At 60.6% G+C, this 17,315-nt stretch overlaps 1 protein-coding gene and 1 long non-coding RNA gene across 4 annotated transcripts in view; one reads left to right on the top strand and one right to left on the bottom strand.

Annotated features, from left to right (window-relative positions):
• The window catches only part of SDK2 (sidekick cell adhesion molecule 2), a 254,736-nt gene that overhangs the window by 6,015 nt on the left and 231,406 nt on the right, over window positions 1-17,315 (bottom strand). For both annotated transcript variants that reach the window (XM_057318008.1, XM_026512320.4), the window contains exons 39-44: window positions 15,026-15,187; window positions 12,479-12,604; window positions 8,629-8,793; window positions 7,209-7,349; window positions 6,804-6,942; window positions 4,250-4,376 (exon numbers count right to left, since the gene is read on the bottom strand). In XM_057318008.1, the coding sequence (XP_057173991.1) occupies window positions 4,250-4,376; window positions 6,804-6,942; window positions 7,209-7,349; window positions 8,629-8,793; window positions 12,479-12,604; window positions 15,026-15,187 (860 nt within the window). The remainder of the gene's footprint in view (window positions 1-4,249; window positions 4,377-6,803; window positions 6,943-7,208; window positions 7,350-8,628; window positions 8,794-12,478; window positions 12,605-15,025; window positions 15,188-17,315) is intronic.
• LOC130544723 (uncharacterized) lies at window positions 11,115-15,912 on the top strand. 2 transcript variants are annotated; one of them, XR_008961248.1, is made up of 3 exons: window positions 11,115-12,620; window positions 13,085-14,314; window positions 15,466-15,912. It is a non-coding gene; the product is annotated as an uncharacterized LOC130544723 (long non-coding RNA). The 2 variants fall into 2 exon arrangements; XR_008961247.1 differs by having other exon boundaries at window positions 13,085-15,390.

Raw genomic sequence — 17,315 nt, 5'->3', positions numbered from 1 at the left:
CACAAAGGCTGAATATTTATGAGAAGAGGCGTGCCATTGGCCGGGAATTCCTTTTCCACTGAGATTTACTTGTGTGCTGTGTAATTTTTCTCCCATACTTGGGCTCTTACTTTGAAAATGACCTTGGAATGCAGCCATACTTCGTATTTAGAAGTTGCATCAAACAAACCATGGGCTCTTCCAACCTCAGCCTTTGTGGGTCCCCCTGCCTGGAACCCCCTTCACCAGCACCCCTCTGGGGACAGCCCACCTCCCCTCCCGCCCCCCAGGCTTCCCACAGCCCCGTTATGGCCTTGCTCACATCTTACCATGCGTGTTTGTTTATCGGCAATGTGGACTTTTGTTTATTACCATATCACAGGAAAAGGGCTGGGCAGATTTCTGCCGATTTTGAAGAAGCCGTTTTGGGTGGTCTGCCTTGGAATAGAACCCAGGCAGCCTAGGCAGAATTCGCTTTCAGAGGACCTAGGGGGAGGGGTACTTCAAAAAGTCAGGCCATCACCCTCCAGAGCAGCTGAAATGCTGGGGACGCCGCCATCCCGTGGGGGGGGGGCTGCCGAGCATCCGCCACGAGCCCCCCGCTGCAGGACGCGACGGCGGATACTCTCCATGCCGGCCGCGGGCCTGTCGCTGTGCCACTTCTCACAGGGGCCAGAGAGGAGCACCAGGATCTGCTTATTCGTGTTTTCAACGAGGGCATCCGAGGGGGACCAGTGGCTCTGTCTCTAAGTCTGTCCCCTCCAGCCCGCCAGGAGCCCATGGGAGGCAGGGTCACATCTCCATCATCTCTACGTCCCTAGAGGCCACGCTCAAGGAACGAGTGTTGAGGAGCAGTCAGTCTGCGCCCCCCCTCCCCGCCCCCCCGGAGTCGCCCTCACTGCCCTGGACAAATGCGGACATCAGGCTTCCTTAGCTGTTAAGACACAGAGTTTGATCTGCTGAACCTGAGGCAGAGAGGCAAGGTCTCTGGCCAAAGCCGGGGCCCGTCATCCGCTCGCAGAGCCGGGTGTAAGCCTGTCATAGCAGAACCACAGAGCAGTCTGCTTGGGGTCCTGTCAATGACACTCAGGGGCTCAGGGTGGTGGCTCTTTCCCAAAGGGTATGGAAGCAATTCGACATTTTAACAATGGCACACGTCATAAGGCCACAGCATACTGGTGCCCTGGGACTGGGCGCGGGGTGACACGGGTGACGAGTGACCCCTGAGCTGTGCACCTCTGGCACGGTGCTCTGGCAACAGCCCCCGGGACCCTAGTTCACCTGCAGCGGCCCTAAAGCCAACTGCCCGGTTTTCAAGAACCATTCCAGAGCAAACAGACCCAAATGGTCCTGACTGCCTTCTCCCAGGCCCCAGTGACGAGCCTGGTGCCGCACGGGCCTGGCTCCATTCCCCGTCGTGGACTTCTAGAACAGTCGGTTGGACAGGGTGCCACATGCAGAGCAGGGGTGGGCTGCAAAGGACCCCTCCCCGTGCCGGAGTCAGTGAGGGGAGCGGCCGGGATTCAAGCCCAGCGCTGACCACCAGCCACAAGTCCGTGCTGCCGCTTTTCCGATGAGCGTCTCCCGGCTCAGAGCCGCCCTCTGTGGGGGTGGGGATGATCACCTGAGCGACCCGCGGGCAGAGCTCCCAGGGCACCTTTCTTGGGGACAACCTTCATGCCTACGGCCCCTTGCTGGGTGTGTCTTTATCCTTTGAAGACGGGCTTCAGGTTTGTTTTGTTTTTCTTTCAAAAAAACCCCACAGTTACTTCTTCTCGAGAGTGTCTCTTTGGCTGGTTCGAAGGCCTTTCCAGAAAGGTCTGCCACGAGGGTGACATCATTACTGGCTTTAGGACAGGGGAGGACCGAGGAGCCAAGCTAGGCTCTGGGTCAGAAGGGCCCGTGGGCAGGGTCTGCCTCGGCACTTCTTGGCTCCCGGGCCTGAGCCGACTCAGTTAAGCTCCTCGAGCCTCAGTTCCCCATCTGTACGAGAGAGGACACTAAGGCCGCTCAGAGGGTCACTGTGATTATAAAGCAGTGGGGCACATGGGACGGTGAGTGCGGCCCCCAGGGCTGGTGACCATGGCCATCAGAGTTACTTTGAAGAGCAAGCCTCTCTGAGAGTGTGCCTTCTGACCTTGGCCCAGAAGGAATGGCTTGACAACCGTGAACCTTTGTTTCTCTCTCCTGCTAACCTGCTTGGTCTTGACTAGCTTCGCCCACGACCGACCCTCCCACGCTTTAATGAGAGCCTACAGAATGCCATGCACCACGTGCGCAGACGGTGGGGAGGTGACGGACCTCAGGACTGTCACAAGTCTCTGTCTTCATGGAACTTGGCTTGAAATAAAGAAACCCAACTGAGCTCCAAGTCAAACCCCCAACCACCCCAAAGCCCGCAGGTGGAGCTCTAGGCCTGGGCAGGGCTCCACTGTGCCCCCTGAAAGGGAAGAGGAGTTCTGCCGTGACAACTGGCTTCTGGAACCAGGAAGCCTCCCCTCCCCAGGGCATGTGCTCCCCCTAGGTGACTGGTTCCAGATTGCTATGGAAACTGCATTCAGTTGATGGGCTTGTTTCGAACAAAAGACATTAGGGGCAAAGTGGGGGATTCCAGGGACTCTGTCCGCCTTGGGGGTGACTGAAGTCGGATGGCGAGGATTCCCCTCTCAGTGACTTCCTCAAGGCTGGGGGTCCTGGCCTGGCCTCAGGGACCAGCTCTGCGTCCTGGAGGAGCTTCCTCCCGACTCTGTAGAGATGACCACAGGCCATCTGAGGACATCTGGGCAGGATCTCCCGCACTCAGAAGGCTCCCTCCTGGCAAGGTCAGTGCCCAGCCAGTGAGCATGCAAGAGCAAGGCCCTGTGCAGGAGGTCGAAGGGGCTGATCAGAGCAGCACGGGGAGTCCCTACCGCTGGTCACTGCCTCTGCTCTCCATAGACAGGCGCGTGGCTTAAGGAGCGTCTGTCAGAACCCCAGGGGCAGAGGGAGGCCCTTTACTTTCTCTGAATTTTCCCTTGAGTGCCTAGAACCCCAATGCTCATTGGCCTCTTTGGGGAAAAAGAAAGAAAAACCATGTTTCAGGGACGCATGGCCTTGGAAGTCCCAGGACGCATATGGCCACAAAGAGTTAAATACTTATAACAAGAAGCCATAACCTGAGTCATGTGAGTCCCTGTGTTAGCCAGGCTAAGTTGGGGTCGCTGTCCCCGCCAGCTCTGTCTGAGCTGGGGTGTTAGCTCCAGCCTTGAGGGCTCTGCCAAGCGCACCAGTAACCCTGGAGCTGAACAAAACAGTATTGAGCCAGAGGCCCTGGGTCCACCGGGCCCACGACCGGATCCTGGGCACGCTGGCACCCCCTACCCGGCTGACAGCCTCACTCCCTGCTGGCATCCCTTCGCTCTTGTCCTCTCCCAGGACTGGGCAGAAAGGTCTAGGGCGTGGGACACGGTGGCCTTTCTTGGCCCCCTCCTGGGCAACCACCAGGCTTGGCCAAGGCCAAGAGGGCTGGGTGGGAGGCCATGACGTTACTTCATTGGAATGTGCTCAACCCCCTCTCCCCACTGTCTGGGACAGTGTCCCCGTGTGGCCCACCTAATGGCAGCCTCTCCAAAGCTCTGCCTCCCAGAGGCACCATCTCCTCCTTCATGCGGAAGCGGACATCTCTCGGACAGTTGCTGTGTGTGCTTGCTGAACTTCTCTGGGCCTCACCTCAGCAATCCCACTGCCCCATGGCAGAGCCTCGTACTGGCCCTGCCTGTTCTACGGATGGAGAAACAGGCTCGAAGAGGTTGTCTACCCACTGGGGACACCCTGGCCCACAGGCAGCAGAGCCGGGATTCAAACTCAGGCCTGAGCCTCCAAAGCTTAAGGCCTCGCTCGTCTGCACTGCTCCCCTCGTCCTTGGGGCTCCGGGAGCTCAGTTCGACCGAACTAGCTAAGCTCAGCCCTGGCAGTGCAGGCCTCCTCTCCTGGCTTCACGAGCTCCTCCGCAGGCCGGAGCCTGTGGGGAGACTCTGGACACTCTAGAGGACTGAGCTGTCGGGGGGTCTTCTCTGGTCACGGTTATAGGGCCCCCATTAGCCCTGGAGCAAACTGAGCAGAGCTTAGTGGGGGACGGCTGGTCCACATGTGATTCCCAGCTAGTTTCCTGGGACCCCATAAAGGCCAGGAGGCGAGGAAGCCCAGGTGACGGGGCACCGCATAGGCCCAGACTCTGGGAAGAGGCCGCTCTGGTCCCCGCTGCAGGGCGCCTGGCCCTCCTGCCCCTCACCTGAGAGTCGGAGATTTCTGAGGGCTTCTCGGTCAGGCTGCTGCTCTCTGCCGGGATGAGGTCGTTGTACTTGGTGACGTCCTCGTCGGAGTAGTGGAGGCTGCCTGGGCTGGGCCGGGGAGGCGACCTAGAGGGAGGAGGGGTGAGGCTAAGAGGGGGCCTCCCCCACAGCGGGGCCTGGAAGGGTACCGATCCTCGGTGCCTCCATCCTGTGTTCCTCCTCCCTGTCTGCTCCCCACGGGCCTGGGCCTTGGACAGCGTAGCCTTGGGTTGGGGGCCCCCCAGGAGTGGGAGAGGCTCAGCTGAACCAACCTTCAGCCAAATCAGCTTCAGGCAAATGGGGGGCAGCACCCCATTTCCCACTGGATTCTCCACTCATGGTTTCAAGGCCTCAGGCACTGGGATCACTTGGCGGGGAATGTTCCAAAGCCTTTTTTGAGGACCCCCCGCCCCAAGACCTCCCGAGTCAGAATCCCAGGCGAGGCCTGCATGCCCGCGCTGCAGACAGACCCCCCCATGTCATTCTTGAACTCACCAAGGGTGCTTTAGAGGGTTAATGCAAAGGGTCAAGAGAAAAAGGGAAACCACTGCCTCCCCCCTCCAGATCTGCTCAGAGACCAGACTCGGTCCCGAGTCCTGCCCTTTGAAGATCAGCCTTGGAGAAAGTGCATTTCCCACTGAGTCAGAGACCTGGGTCTGTGTCACCGGCACAAATATGCAGGACAAGGGACCTTAGCACTCCACCTGCCATGGGGGCCTGGAGGCTGGAGGCACGGGCTGTGCTTTCCGGAACCCCCTGAGCTGAGTGGGCCGGGCGGGCGCCTGGGGACACTGAGCAGGTGGCTGGGGTCTTTCATGACCTTGCCTCATTCGTGCTTCCTTGGGACCGGGCTCAAGGGAGGCCCTGCCCAGGGCCTGGCACCCTGAGGTCTGCCGAGCCTGTTCTAGGGAGGGGCTCTGGAACCGTGGCTCTGAACGCCAGCTGCCCCCACCCGGGGCCAGCAGCGCTTTGCTATGAAATGCTGTTCGGAGAACAATCCCACGGCCTGGGAGTGTGTCACAAGCAACCTCCCTGCCACCTCCAACCTCTTGGACGATATCCGTACTGATTTGATTCCAACTAACAAAGCTGCATCCTTAACGACTTAAAAATAAAACCGTAACAAGATGGGCAGCAGCCTCGTGTAGACGAGATGGGCAAATACGTGATGCTGGGAGGGGGGAGGAAACGGGGTGGCAGGCTCAGGCTGTCTTGGCCACAAGCAGGGTGAGTGGGGGGCTGACGGTGTCACCAGGGCTGGGTCAGACTCCCGGAGCCCGGGGCTGATTTGGGGCAAACAGGACTTGTGTGTGTCCACAGCAGGGTAGGGGACACGCGGGGGCCGCGGTGTGTGTATTCTGGGGGCGTGAGAGGCAGGCGAGGCCAGGCCATCCATGAAACACCCCCTTGTTCCATGTGGCCGGGCCCCGGAGCCAGCCTGGCGGGGCTGCGGTGGACCTGCTGGGCCCCCCACCTCGGCCTCAAATGGCTCTTTCTTTGCAAAGCTGGCTTTGGCGGGGGATGAGAGTGGGGCCTGCCGGCCTGCGTGCCCCCTCCCTCTGTCCTCCCGGTGAACACACACATCGCCTCTTCCCTCCAGGACGAGACAGAGAGAAGCTTTGTGAGCGGCTCCTGGCCAGCGTGCCCCTCCGATGAACCGGGAATGTTAATAGGGCTGAGGCCAGCCAGACAAGGCACTCCCGGGCTGTAGCCCTCCGAGCTCTCCTGAGCTCCCCAGAGCATAAAACTGCCGGTCACATCGGGAGGGTCAGGTGGGCCCCAGCAGCTGCCCTTGCCCTTGGAAATGGGCAGCCCAGCCCACCCCAGGGAGTGGGGCAGGGGGAGGGGACCTAGGGTAGGACAGAAGTCAGGAAGAAACAGGAGTCGGGGGCACCAGCAGCCGGGACCTTCCCTGGTTGGCTATTCTCAGATGCTGCCCTTTGAGGACGATGTTGGGAGCACGGACTTGTGGGGAGAGTACGAGAACATTGCTCTGTAAGAGGTGTGCGTAAGGACCCAGGGGAGAGGGTGCCATACTCTGCGTGCCCCTTCTTTCCAGAATGGGGAGGAGACAGGTAAGGCATAAGCCATGACGGGGGCAGGGGGACTCCTGGCTCCTGTCACTCAAGTGCGTCTGCCTAGCCTACCTTTGCTGGCCCGCGTGAGAGGCGGCTCTCACGGCCTCAGGCCTGCCCCACCAAGCAGCTGGCTCCAAAGGGCAGTGGGCTGGGTTGCAAAATTGCACAAGGTCTTTGCATTTGGTTGTCCTTGGCAGAGGCCCTGTGTCCCTACTTCCCTGTGACTTTCCCCCCACCGCGCTCTCACACCAGGCCGTGGCCCCACAGCCTGGTTGTGCTGCTTGGGCCCTGCTGACCGTCCCCAGCCCCTGAGCTTGAATGCCATCTCTAGGACAGTGAGACCAAGTGGGCACTGCTCTGTCGCCTTGGCAAGAGTCCTCCACACCCTGGGCGCTGCTGGCCCCCAAACTGCCATCCTCTGTCCCCCACCCTCTACCTGGTATACAGGCCGTTCTTCCGGCAGAAGGAATTCTTGACGGAGAGTCTCCGGTTGTTGAGTTCCAGGGCAGGGAAACTGCTTTCATCCAAGCTCATCATCTCCCCGTGGCCAAGGGCACCAGATTTGACATTGTTCCCTGGGTTGGGGCGCAGGGGGTGGGGACAGGATCCAGTCACTCATGTCATCCCTTTAGACCGCTGGCCTCCCCTACCCCACCTGGCCGGGCTGCCCTCTCTCTCTTGTCACAGGTGAGACCAAACAGGAGAAGGAGATTGTATGTAGGGGCCCAGGCTGCCCGACCCAGCAGAGCAGGTGCCCTCCCAGGAGAGAGAGAACCCCCAGCCCCCACCTTGCCACGGGGGAGGCAGACCCGTCTAGCGGCAGGGCGCGGTGCCAGCTCACCAGAGTCGGTCTTCTTGGCATACTTCTTGCTCTGCCCTCGGATGATGAGCACAAAGACCAGGAGGAGGATGAAGATGAGGCCGACGAGGGCAATGACCACCAAGAACCACCACTCCTCGTAGAAGGGGTTGGCTTTCTGGGCTGCAACATGAATGGGGGTGTCAGGTCTGGGGTGCTCAGCCGCCCCCTGCCTCCACATCTCCCGCTCCAGCTGGGAGCCTACCACAGACCCTAGGCCAGGTCCGTGCTGTCTCAGTGATGTAGAACGTAAGACAAGGTTGGCAAGGACGGCTGAATCCCCAGTGCCGGCTCTCACCCCTCGGTAAAGGGAGGGCGGCTTTGAGTTCTGAGGTTGCTTCTGGACTCACCAGGAAAGAGTGCGGGGATTGATTAGTGATGTCTGCCAAAGGCACAGGATGGAGAAGTGGCAGTATGCGTGCTATTTTTCCTGTATTCCCCCCCTCCTTGCCACCCACGGCCGGCTACCTTGACGGGCAGGCCCCAGGTTTGTATTGGAAAAGTACCCATCTGGCCTGTGGCAGGCCTGGGAGAGTTTCTCCCCAGGGACAGGACTCCATCTTTGTCTGGTAGCAGAGAGAGTGGGGAACCAGGAGGGTGGACGTGAGTGGGTCTTTGGAATGCTTCCTCCAGCCAGGCCTCTCCTTCCTTCAAAGCCCTCAGTACCATGCTTTTCGCATGTAACCACTACTAATCCAGGGGGCTGCCTGACGAGGGGCTGACTCTTCTATCTCCCACAATCTGGTTCTATTAATCTGGACAAGGGAGAACATGTGTGGGAGGAGAGAGGCAGCCAGGTTTCCGAGACTCACCCAGTGGGTTACAGTTTTGAGCTATGTTTCTGCCTTAAGGGAAGGGGAGTTGGTATTGAAAGTTGGTTAGTGATTGGATTTGGGGTCATGGGTTTCGGCATTAGAGTCCTCTGTGAGTCCTCCAAGACGGGCCGATGGACAGGATGAGAGGGAAAAGGGGAGGATGGCAGTCCTATCCCCCCCATCCCCAGACGCTGCTTCATAGGCCGCTGACTCTGTGTTTTGGGGTGGTTTCCATAGAAACGTGTAGTTTACGGCCCGGCTGAATCCCCTGGGTGATGAGCTCATAGAAGGTCTCATCTTGGGCCCACTGATTTGTCCACAAGCCCCACTACGCCCCCTGCCCAGGGCTTCTGGAATCCTTGCAAAGGAACCCCAAAGACCCACAGCCCCCAGCTTCTTCCAGAGCTCAAAGCTGACCCAGGCCCTGGCCCAGAGTTCACTGCTTGGAGAACGGAGAGGGTAATACATTTTGGTCCCCACCCCAATGCGTCTGCTGCTCTGCTGCCCGCCTCTGTCTTCTTTGCCCGCCACCAGCCTCTGCCACAAGGCTTTTCAATGGGGTGCCCTCCCCCCGCCACAGGCAGTACCTGGCACAGACTGGGAGGGGCTGCTGGGGGTACCGAAGCCATAGTCATTGACGGCGATGACCCGGAAGTCATAGCTGACGCCTGGCTTCAGGATGTCCATGCTGAACGTGTAGGAGGTCACCTCCTTGGGGATGTCTTTGATGAGGATGTCCCATAGCCCCTCGTCTGCAAGAGTGTTAAGAGGGAGACGCCCCGTGAGGGGGAGCCCCCTCCCATCCCACCTGTTACCCCCTGAGCGCCGGGCCTGTTTGCTCTGCCCTGTCAACATGGAATCTCGGCAGACAGTTTTCAGGAGGTGCCTTTTCGGAGTCTCTGACCCTCTGTTCCCTATATTAAAGCACCTGTAAAATATTAAAAAAACGTGTGGTTTGTAGAAAACACGGTTCCAGCCAACCCCATGCCGCCACCCACAGGAGGAGACTCAGCATTTCGGCCGCTGTAGAAGCCAAATCGCCGGCTCTCACACCCGTAGAAAGTGCTGGTCAATGTGACTTCACCAGGCTGCCTCTGACTGTAGCACGCGGGTACACCCTCCTTTCCTTACCTGGGCCCCTCTTTTTCTCATCCCCCTTCCTAGTCAAAGTACACACAGTAGTGGCATCAGATAAAAAAGAAGACCCTTCCTAAAATTGCCACGGGAGGGGCTGGGCTCGCCTGTGAGCGGTGCACTGACGGGGCCCAACCCCAGCGGCCTCCCGGCTGAGCAACACAGATCTGAGCAGCCCAGGCAAGCCTAGAGGGGCCCCATCTGTTCTCCACCCACGTCGTCCCCAACCACCCCACCCTTTCAGCTCCTGACTTTCAAGGCCTGCCCCTTTGTCCACGGCTCTCTGGGTCTCACCCCCTTGGGACCTAATTCATTTCCACCTCATTCAAAAGGAGCGGTGAGCGTGCTACCCTGCACAAGAGAAGGTCAAGCACCTGCTGGGGTCCCGTGATGGGGAGGCTGAGGGGGGCCCTGGCCGGAGGCTCCACGCAGGGCCAGTGGGGCTGGCGTGGCCCTTGGAAGGGCGGTTAGTCCCCCGCCCGGGCCAGGGAAGGGCTGATTTGACAACCAAGGTGTCAAATCACCATTTTCACACGGTCCAGGGGGCCCGAGATCTCAGAAGGACCTCGGTGGGCTGAGCTCCTAGGTCCACCATCCCGTGGCGGACTCTAGGGAGGTCACCTTGAGGCCCCGACGAGCTCCTGCCTCAGCCTCAGCCAGGCACTATTTCTCCTTGTCTGTTCCTGAGCTCCTGCTGGGACCTGGGCTACCCCCCAGCTCCAGCGTGGCCCTTCCAGCCTCTTCCAGGGGCTGACGGATTGTTTCCTTCTCCACACCTGTTACCGATCCACTCATGCCAGGAGCTCTAGCGGAGGCACCTTCACCTGCCTCGTCCCCTCTGAACTGGGGACCAAGACTGTGCCGGTGCCTTCCGAAGCCACCTCTCAGCCCTCCCCATCCAGATCCCGCCAACCGGAAGGCAGCCGTGGGCCCGTCTGCGTCCTGCTGTCCTCACAAAGGCGCGGGGTTCCGGGCTCGGCCTCATCTACCATCTTCCGTCTTCGTTCTGGGCATCTGCCTCTCCCACCCTGTGGCTCTCCCCTGCTGGGCTGTGCGGTCCCTCCGGGGCGAGGACCGTGCCCGATTCGCCTCTGCAGCCCAGCGCCCAGCACTGGGGTCCTCACTGAATGCAAACCTTCTTCCCCGACCTTCTCTGAACATCACATGCTCTGATTTCAGTGCTACGTGCCCCGAGATCCGAGGTCTGGGGTGCAAAGCCATTCTCCTCCCATGGCCCCGAAAGCTCTCATTCACTTTCAATGACAGTCATGGTGACGACGATGATGACGGTGAGGACACTACAGCAATGACTCTCCTTCCTCATCAAGCACTGCGGTTCTAAGGGCTTCACTTTTCACATCCACGGCAGTGGCGGGGAGGAGAACCGTTGTGCCAATGTTAACAGACGGTAGAGAGAGAGACAGAGAACCCATCCTCCCAAGTCAGGCAGCTCTAAGAGGCAGAGCTGGGGCTTCGGCCTAGAGCTGTCGGGCTCCCCCCAGCACCGAACGCCCGCCGGGTGTCCAGGATGGTGCCCTGTGAGATCCACAGCGGATTCAGAGCCGGCTGGGCGGGCTCGGCCAGGACCCTGCTGCCTGCTGTGCGAGCCACCTGGCTCGGCCTGCACAGAAACAAAGGGTGGGGCCCTGGCAGCGGGGCCAGGCCCGAAGCTGCTGGAATAGCCATGCTGGGGCTCTGGCCTCCAGCCCCAGGAGTCGGCTGATGTGCACGGCGGGTTCCACGGGCCAGAAACCTCGAGTGAGCCCCTCCCCGCCCTGCAGCGCCTGCCAGGTCCCGGTTTGTAGAAAGTGGGCGTGCGTGGCGATGCTATCCGGCAATGCCGGGGGAGCACGGGACAAGAGCAGTCTCATCCTGGAGAGGAGGAGGATGTAGGACCCGGGGGCGCGGAGGCGGGGAGATGTCTCCAGCAGCCCAGGGAGTGGCCCGGCTTCCCCCTTGCTCTCCACCCTCACTGCATCCTCACGGCCCTTGATGTCGCAGCTCTCGGGCACTGCTTCCCGTCCCGACCCTTTAGGGGGTCCTGCCTTGAGCCCACCTGTGTGCACCAAGGCACAGCCCCCAAGCCCACAACACCAGGTCCCATGCTGGGCCTCCCAGGGAAGGCTGGAGAATCAGCAGACCCGGAGTCTGGAGCCAACATTCCGCAGCCTGGCATCCCGGCCGGCCCACTTGGATGGAGAGCAGAGGCATGGGCCCTGGTGGGGAGAAGCACATGGCGCTCTCCTGGCCAACTCACGCATGGCACCGGACGGCTGGGGAGGGACCATCTGGGGTGGGGGAGAGAGCCAACCCCACATATACCTTCCAGGCACACATTGGATGGGAGCTGCTAGATGAAATAGCTATTTGCCACTGCAATTATTAGCAAAAGATGAGGGCAACGGCGGGGGGGGGGGGGGTGGCTGCTTCCTGGAACAGCTGGCATTAACTCTTTGCTCTTGAGATGATTAGCGCTCAGTTACCGAGATATTAAGTTTGCCATTGGGATGCTTTGGTGCTGTCGTTAGAAGTATTAGCTACTGATATGTCTGACTACCTCCCATTCTGATTATTATTTGCTATTCGTGCTGTTTTCCTTTCTCCAGTTCAACCGGCGAATCACAGGTCTGTGGAATACCAAGCCTCCAGCTCTCGGCCGGCTCGGGCACCTCTGATGCACTGGGAAACCTGGCAGCCGGGAGAGCTGGCCGAGGGCTCCTGCGGGTAAGGGGAGTCAGGAGAAGCAGATGTCACTGGGACGGCGAAGGTGAAACGGGAGCGCTGAGAGCAGCCCCCTGGAGCGACTCCTCCATCGCTGGTCTCCTGGGCTCCGAAAGCTCTTGTGATGCGATTTCAGGCTTGCCCACCCCCCTGGTACAGTTACAGGAACTGCTGAGACCATCGGGGTAGCAAAGGCGGACCTCAAGGAGGCGGCCAGTGTCCCTGGGGACAGTGGCCTCCTGACGAGACACTGGTCAGTGGGGTTTCTTGAAAAACATGGTGTTTCATCAAGGGGGGAGGCAGACTCTTTGCTCCTCTGGTTTCTTGAATGATCTTCCCTCTGAGTTGGTCCTCATCTGGTGCTAAGTGCCATTCCCCAGGGGACCCCGGGGTGTCCCCCACCTAAGGGTGCAATGCTCCATTTCCCACTCGCCCCAGGGCCACCTTCAGCTTCATCTGGAGTGGCACAGGGGCCTTCTCAGGAGGACACAAGGCCGCCAGGTGGAGGGACTCCAGCAGGAGGAGAAGGCGCGACCCAGAACCCGCTCCAGAGGGACGCGCTCAGCCCAGGGCAGCACGTACCTGATGGCCTGGCTTCTATGACGTAGCGGGTGATGGGCCCTTTGCCAGGGTCTCCGCTGGACCAGTGGATGGCGATGGCGGAGCTGTACCGCACGATGATGGGCACTCCAGGCGGCCCGGGGGCACCTGCAAACGGCACACGGTGGGCAAGAGGCCGTATGGCCCCCAGCCCGGCCCCCTGTGCTCTAGCAGGGGCGCTGGGCAGCCAAACCTCCAAGCCCAGCCAGGGTCTCCAGAAACCCTGAGAGCGCCGAGGCCCCAAGAGTGTCTCAGGCTAGACCAACTATGCTCTCTGGGTCACCCACACCCGCCTCCCTGTTCCAAATTCAAGGCCAGGAGAGGTATATAGGGTAATGCCAGAAAGATCCCTGGAGCAGAGTCAGGAGACCCGAACTCACTAGATGGGTGACTTTAATCAAGTCACGTAGCCCACCGGCGCCTCAGTTTCCCCATCTGTGAGGCCCTTTTGGAATGCAAGGCTTGAAGGGATGTGTCCTGGGGAGACAGTAGAGGTGGGTGTGATGGTGGTGGAGTGGGCCTAGAATAAGTGGGGAGTTGGACTTTGGGGGGCCGAAGGGCTCCCTGACATCTTGTCTCTTGGCCTAGGATGGCAGTGTCCTCCCCGCTTCCTGCCTGAAATGTGCCCACTGCCGCTGAGCCAGGGAGGAGGCTGGGAGCACGGGAGGAAGAAGGAGCGGGCTCTGCTGCTGGCTGACCTGGCAGTACGTGGAGGTGGCGGCCTGTCACGTCAGCCACCTGGACACCAGCCCCAGGAGCCCAAGCAGGGGAGAGCCCGCTTGTGTAGTCAGAGAAGTGAGCCAGGTCTGTCTAAGGAGGGTCCTGAGCCCTCCTCTCTGGGGGTGCCTGTCCCCCAAGCTCTTACTGTCTCCAGAGCCGGGACCCTGTGTGCTGTCTTCTATGTGTCTGTTCCTCACTAGACCCAGAGCCTTGCACCCCCGGGGCTGGGCACAGAGTAGGTGCTCCCTACACATCTGTGGGACGAGGGGAACAAGTTGGTGAGTGGGTGGGGGGGTGACCGCTGGGCCGAGTGAGTGCCGAGTGTCTGCTATGGACGCCTAGGGGCAAGGAGCCTGGAGACTCACGGCCAGAGCTTGGCTGCCCACCGCCCGGCCCGTGTCCAGTCCCGACCCGTGACCGCCGAGAGCCTCATCTTCCTTCCTTCCTTCCTCAACGTGCATCCTGCCTACAGCTCAGGGCAAAGGCGGCTGAGGGGTCAGGGGGTGTGGGACCAAGCTGGAGCGGGCTGTGAAGGGTGGGGTGGGGGTGCTCTCAGGACCCCGAGTTCTCATTCTGCACAGCACAGAACTCAAGGCTGAGAGCTGTCCTCAACTCCTGAACTAGAAGCTTCCAGCACTTCCAGTGACTGCCTGGCCTGGAGAGAAAAGGATGCATGATGGCACGTCCTTTCCTCACCCACACTCACCAGGCACAGCTCAGCTCTGTTTCAGAGGGACCCCCACCACCTCCTCTGAACTTCCTGACTGCCCCCTTCCCACGCCGTCCTGGGACACTTCAAGCCTCAGGTTAGAACAGCCTGTCCTCCAGCCTTCTCCTGTCCCCACTGCTCCGCCTCCCTTTGTCCCTGCCAGCTCGCTTCCTGCTTTTGTTTCCCAGGGAAGTTGGCTCAGGTGAAGAGGCGGCACAGGAGGGGCTGGGGGCAGGTGCAGGGCAGAGGGGGGGCGGCTTCCTCCTGCCGCCCTGCAGGCTTTGTCCGCAGGAGCCCAGGAGCCAGCCGGCTTCTTTGCGGAACCAGGGGCGAGGAACAGAAAGTGCCCACGAAGAGAGAGGGCAGGGGGCCAGCCCAGCCCAGCACAGGTGAGCACACCTGCCTGACAGGTGAGAGGCAAGGCCAAGTGGCCTCTTCAGGCCCTGCCCACCCCCCCAAGGCCTAGCTCAGCTGGGCTCTGGCCCATAGTGCAGGGAGCAGGAGGAGGGGAAACAGAGGGAGGAGGCCGAAGAGGAGGAGGAAGGGGAGGAAGAGGGATTTCAGGGAAAGATTGAGATGGGCTGTGTCCTTTCTCAGGGAAGGAGGGAGCAGTGGGTGGGCGGTGGCTCTTGTGTTCAGGAGAGGAGCCCTGCCTGGGTGACAAGGACTTTGGAGAACAAACCGTAACCACAGCGGGTACCTGAAAAACTCCCCCGGCCCAAGGCTGACCTCAGGAAGTGTCATAAACCAGACAGAACCACTCTGCGGTCCCTGGTCCCCCGCGTCTCCCTCCCCTCCCCACTCGGGCCCAGTGCGCCTCTCACCGCCCTGCTCCTTTCTTCCCTCTGTCACCTCTGTCTAGGGAGGACGTGGCCCGGCAGGTCCCCCTGGCTGTGGCCTGGACGTCCCCCTTCCTCCCCCCAGGCCCCACCCCTGTATTCTCTCGGGCTGTGGCTCTGCCACGTGTCCCACCAGACCCCGTCCCCCTCACCGCTGCACCTCCAGGATCTAGCAGAGCTCTGGACACCCCCTTCTGACGCAGGGGCTGGACGCAGTGAGTGGAGGGCAGCAGCCTCCTTGTTCGCCCCGTGCTCCCCTACCTTCTCCGGGGCCGGTGGTGACGTTGGCCTCGATCTCTGGCCCATAGGTGAAGGTCTTGGCTCGGAGGCGGAACCGGTAGGTCATCCCCTCGGCCAGGTCCTTCACCTTCAGCCACAGAGGGCTGTTCCCCTTCACGTCCACGGTCACGATCTTACTGACACCTGGGAAGGAAGCACAGCATGTGGGGGGCGGTGGGGGCCGGTGGTGGCTGCGGGGGGGCCTTGATGTCAGGCCACACAGCCGTGTTTCCCGACACACAGTTCTGCAGGCCGTACTCGGGAGAGAGGGCTCCTTGGCTGGAGAAGTCTGAGAAGAGCTATGGTCTATCTGTCCAGGGAGTACACACGGGGTCTTTCAGCCTCAGGTGGGAAACGACCCCCCATCCTGTTTCCTTGAACTGTTGTACCCCAAATGAATTCTACCCCCCCGAATTCCACAGAACTGGAATCCCAAGGATCACCTTTCTGGAAGGGCTTCTGGGGAGACACCACCTGAGTCCGGAGTTGGAGGGGAGACACATGCAGCGAGTCCCTACAGCCGAGGACAGCCTCGGGTCCACCTGCAAGGACTGGGGGCTCTCAGCGGGCCCTCCAACAACTGCACCCCAGATCACGGCAACTAGAGGGGAGGCTGGGATGGTTTTCAGGTTTGTACTTCACGGGTCAAAATCCTCCCGACCGCCCCTCCCCAGGGGTCGGGCCTGGGGGTGCTCTCCCGTGTCCCCCGAGCATGGTGGTGACCCCTGGGAGATGGGCTTTGCAGGTCGCAGCCTGCTGCTGGCCCTCCCCTGCCCCTAGCTTTGGTTTGTCCCTCTACGGAATGAGGGTATCGACAGCATCATGGACAGGAGGTTACGAGCTTAAATAAAAGAGCGCCTGGCACCTGGCATGTGCCCAGACTGTCTTATGAATAAGTCAGTATCCAATGACAGAAAAAGGGCTGCTCGAGCGGCCCTTCTGAGGGAAGGAAGTCACCCATGCAGGACCTGGAACAGCGGCGCTGGGGACCCATTCCTTGACATTTCTGAGCAAATCCCTCATCGGGCTGGGCTGTGGTTTTCCCAACAGGAAAGGGGCAGGGGTCGCTGGGTTCTTGTGAGGCCTGTTTGCTGCTGACCTGAACCTGGGGCTGAGGCGTGAACTGGGGGTGCAGACGCAGTCACGCCCCGGGCCTGACGGTCCCATCAGCTTGGCCATCGCAGTGCACAGGAGTAGGCGAGGGCATGAAGTTAGCCAGCTGGCCAGACAAGAAGGGAGCACTTCCCCACCAGCAAGCAGGGGGCAAAGCTGAGCAGTGCCCTAGGTCTCCCGAGTCCCACCAAGGTGAGGAGGGAAGGAAGGGAGCCTGTAGGAGATGTGGTGTCCCACAGTGGCTAGGATGCTGTTGGGCCCAGGAAGGGGGGGGCCCTGATGGCCCCTCCTGTGCCTGCCCCCCAAAATTTAGAATGTCAGCCTTATTCTGGATAGGTCTTTGCCTCTCGTGGGGTCAGGAACCCTTTTGAGAATCTGATAAGAGCCTTGGAGCCTCCCCCTGGAAAGCGCAAGTTTGGGGGAGTTACTGCACCCCTGTTCCCTTGTGAACCTCCAATCAAGAATCCCGATGTGCAAGTTGCCTTCCTCTCACCCAGAGCCCTGTTCGTCTAGCTATCCTTAGTGCCCCCAGCGGCCCCTGCCCCACCCCTTCCTCCGGGCCCTGGTTGGGGACCCTTGCCCACTCCCAGGCTTCCAGGCCAGGCCGTGCTGACCCTGACCGTGGATGTCAGACGCTTGCCAGCTCTCTGCCCCCACGCCGATGTGAATGAGCCCAGAATGAGCCCAGAAGGCATGGCCATCTACTTAGAGGGGCTGCTGGCTGCCTGGGTCCAGTTCCAGAGCTGGCTCGCAGGTGTTGGCCTGATGGCCTGAGGTCACCTCCTCACGCTCACCTTTCCCTGACTACAGAGCCTGGTCAGAACAGAGGGAGGAGCCTGGGAGAGCTGCGGGGGCCAGCAGTCCTGGGCCAGCCGAGCTAACAATGGCCCTCAGTCTTCCCACCATCACCTGCCTGCCAGCAGCCTGTTCATTCTGCAAAGCAGCACTGTGTTCTGGGACACTGGCGGGGGGCAGGCCAGGAGTTGTGGTCAGGTGCAGGCCCCAGGAAAGGGGCCGTCTCTCCCTCGGACAGGAAGGAGAGGGCAGAGGTCATGGGGACAAGATGCAGGTGGACAGGACAGGCTCTCCTCATCGTGGCCTCTGCCTGGCCTACCCAGGGGGCTCCCAGACCTTGAGAGGTGTGAGTGCCTGGCCTTCC

The sequence above is a fragment of the Ursus arctos genome, unplaced genomic scaffold (genome assembly GCF_023065955.2).
Source record: "Ursus arctos isolate Adak ecotype North America unplaced genomic scaffold, UrsArc2.0 scaffold_24, whole genome shotgun sequence".
Taxonomy (NCBI): Eukaryota; Metazoa; Chordata; class Mammalia; order Carnivora; family Ursidae; genus Ursus; species Ursus arctos.
This window is presented reverse-complemented; position numbering and strand designations above follow the sequence as displayed.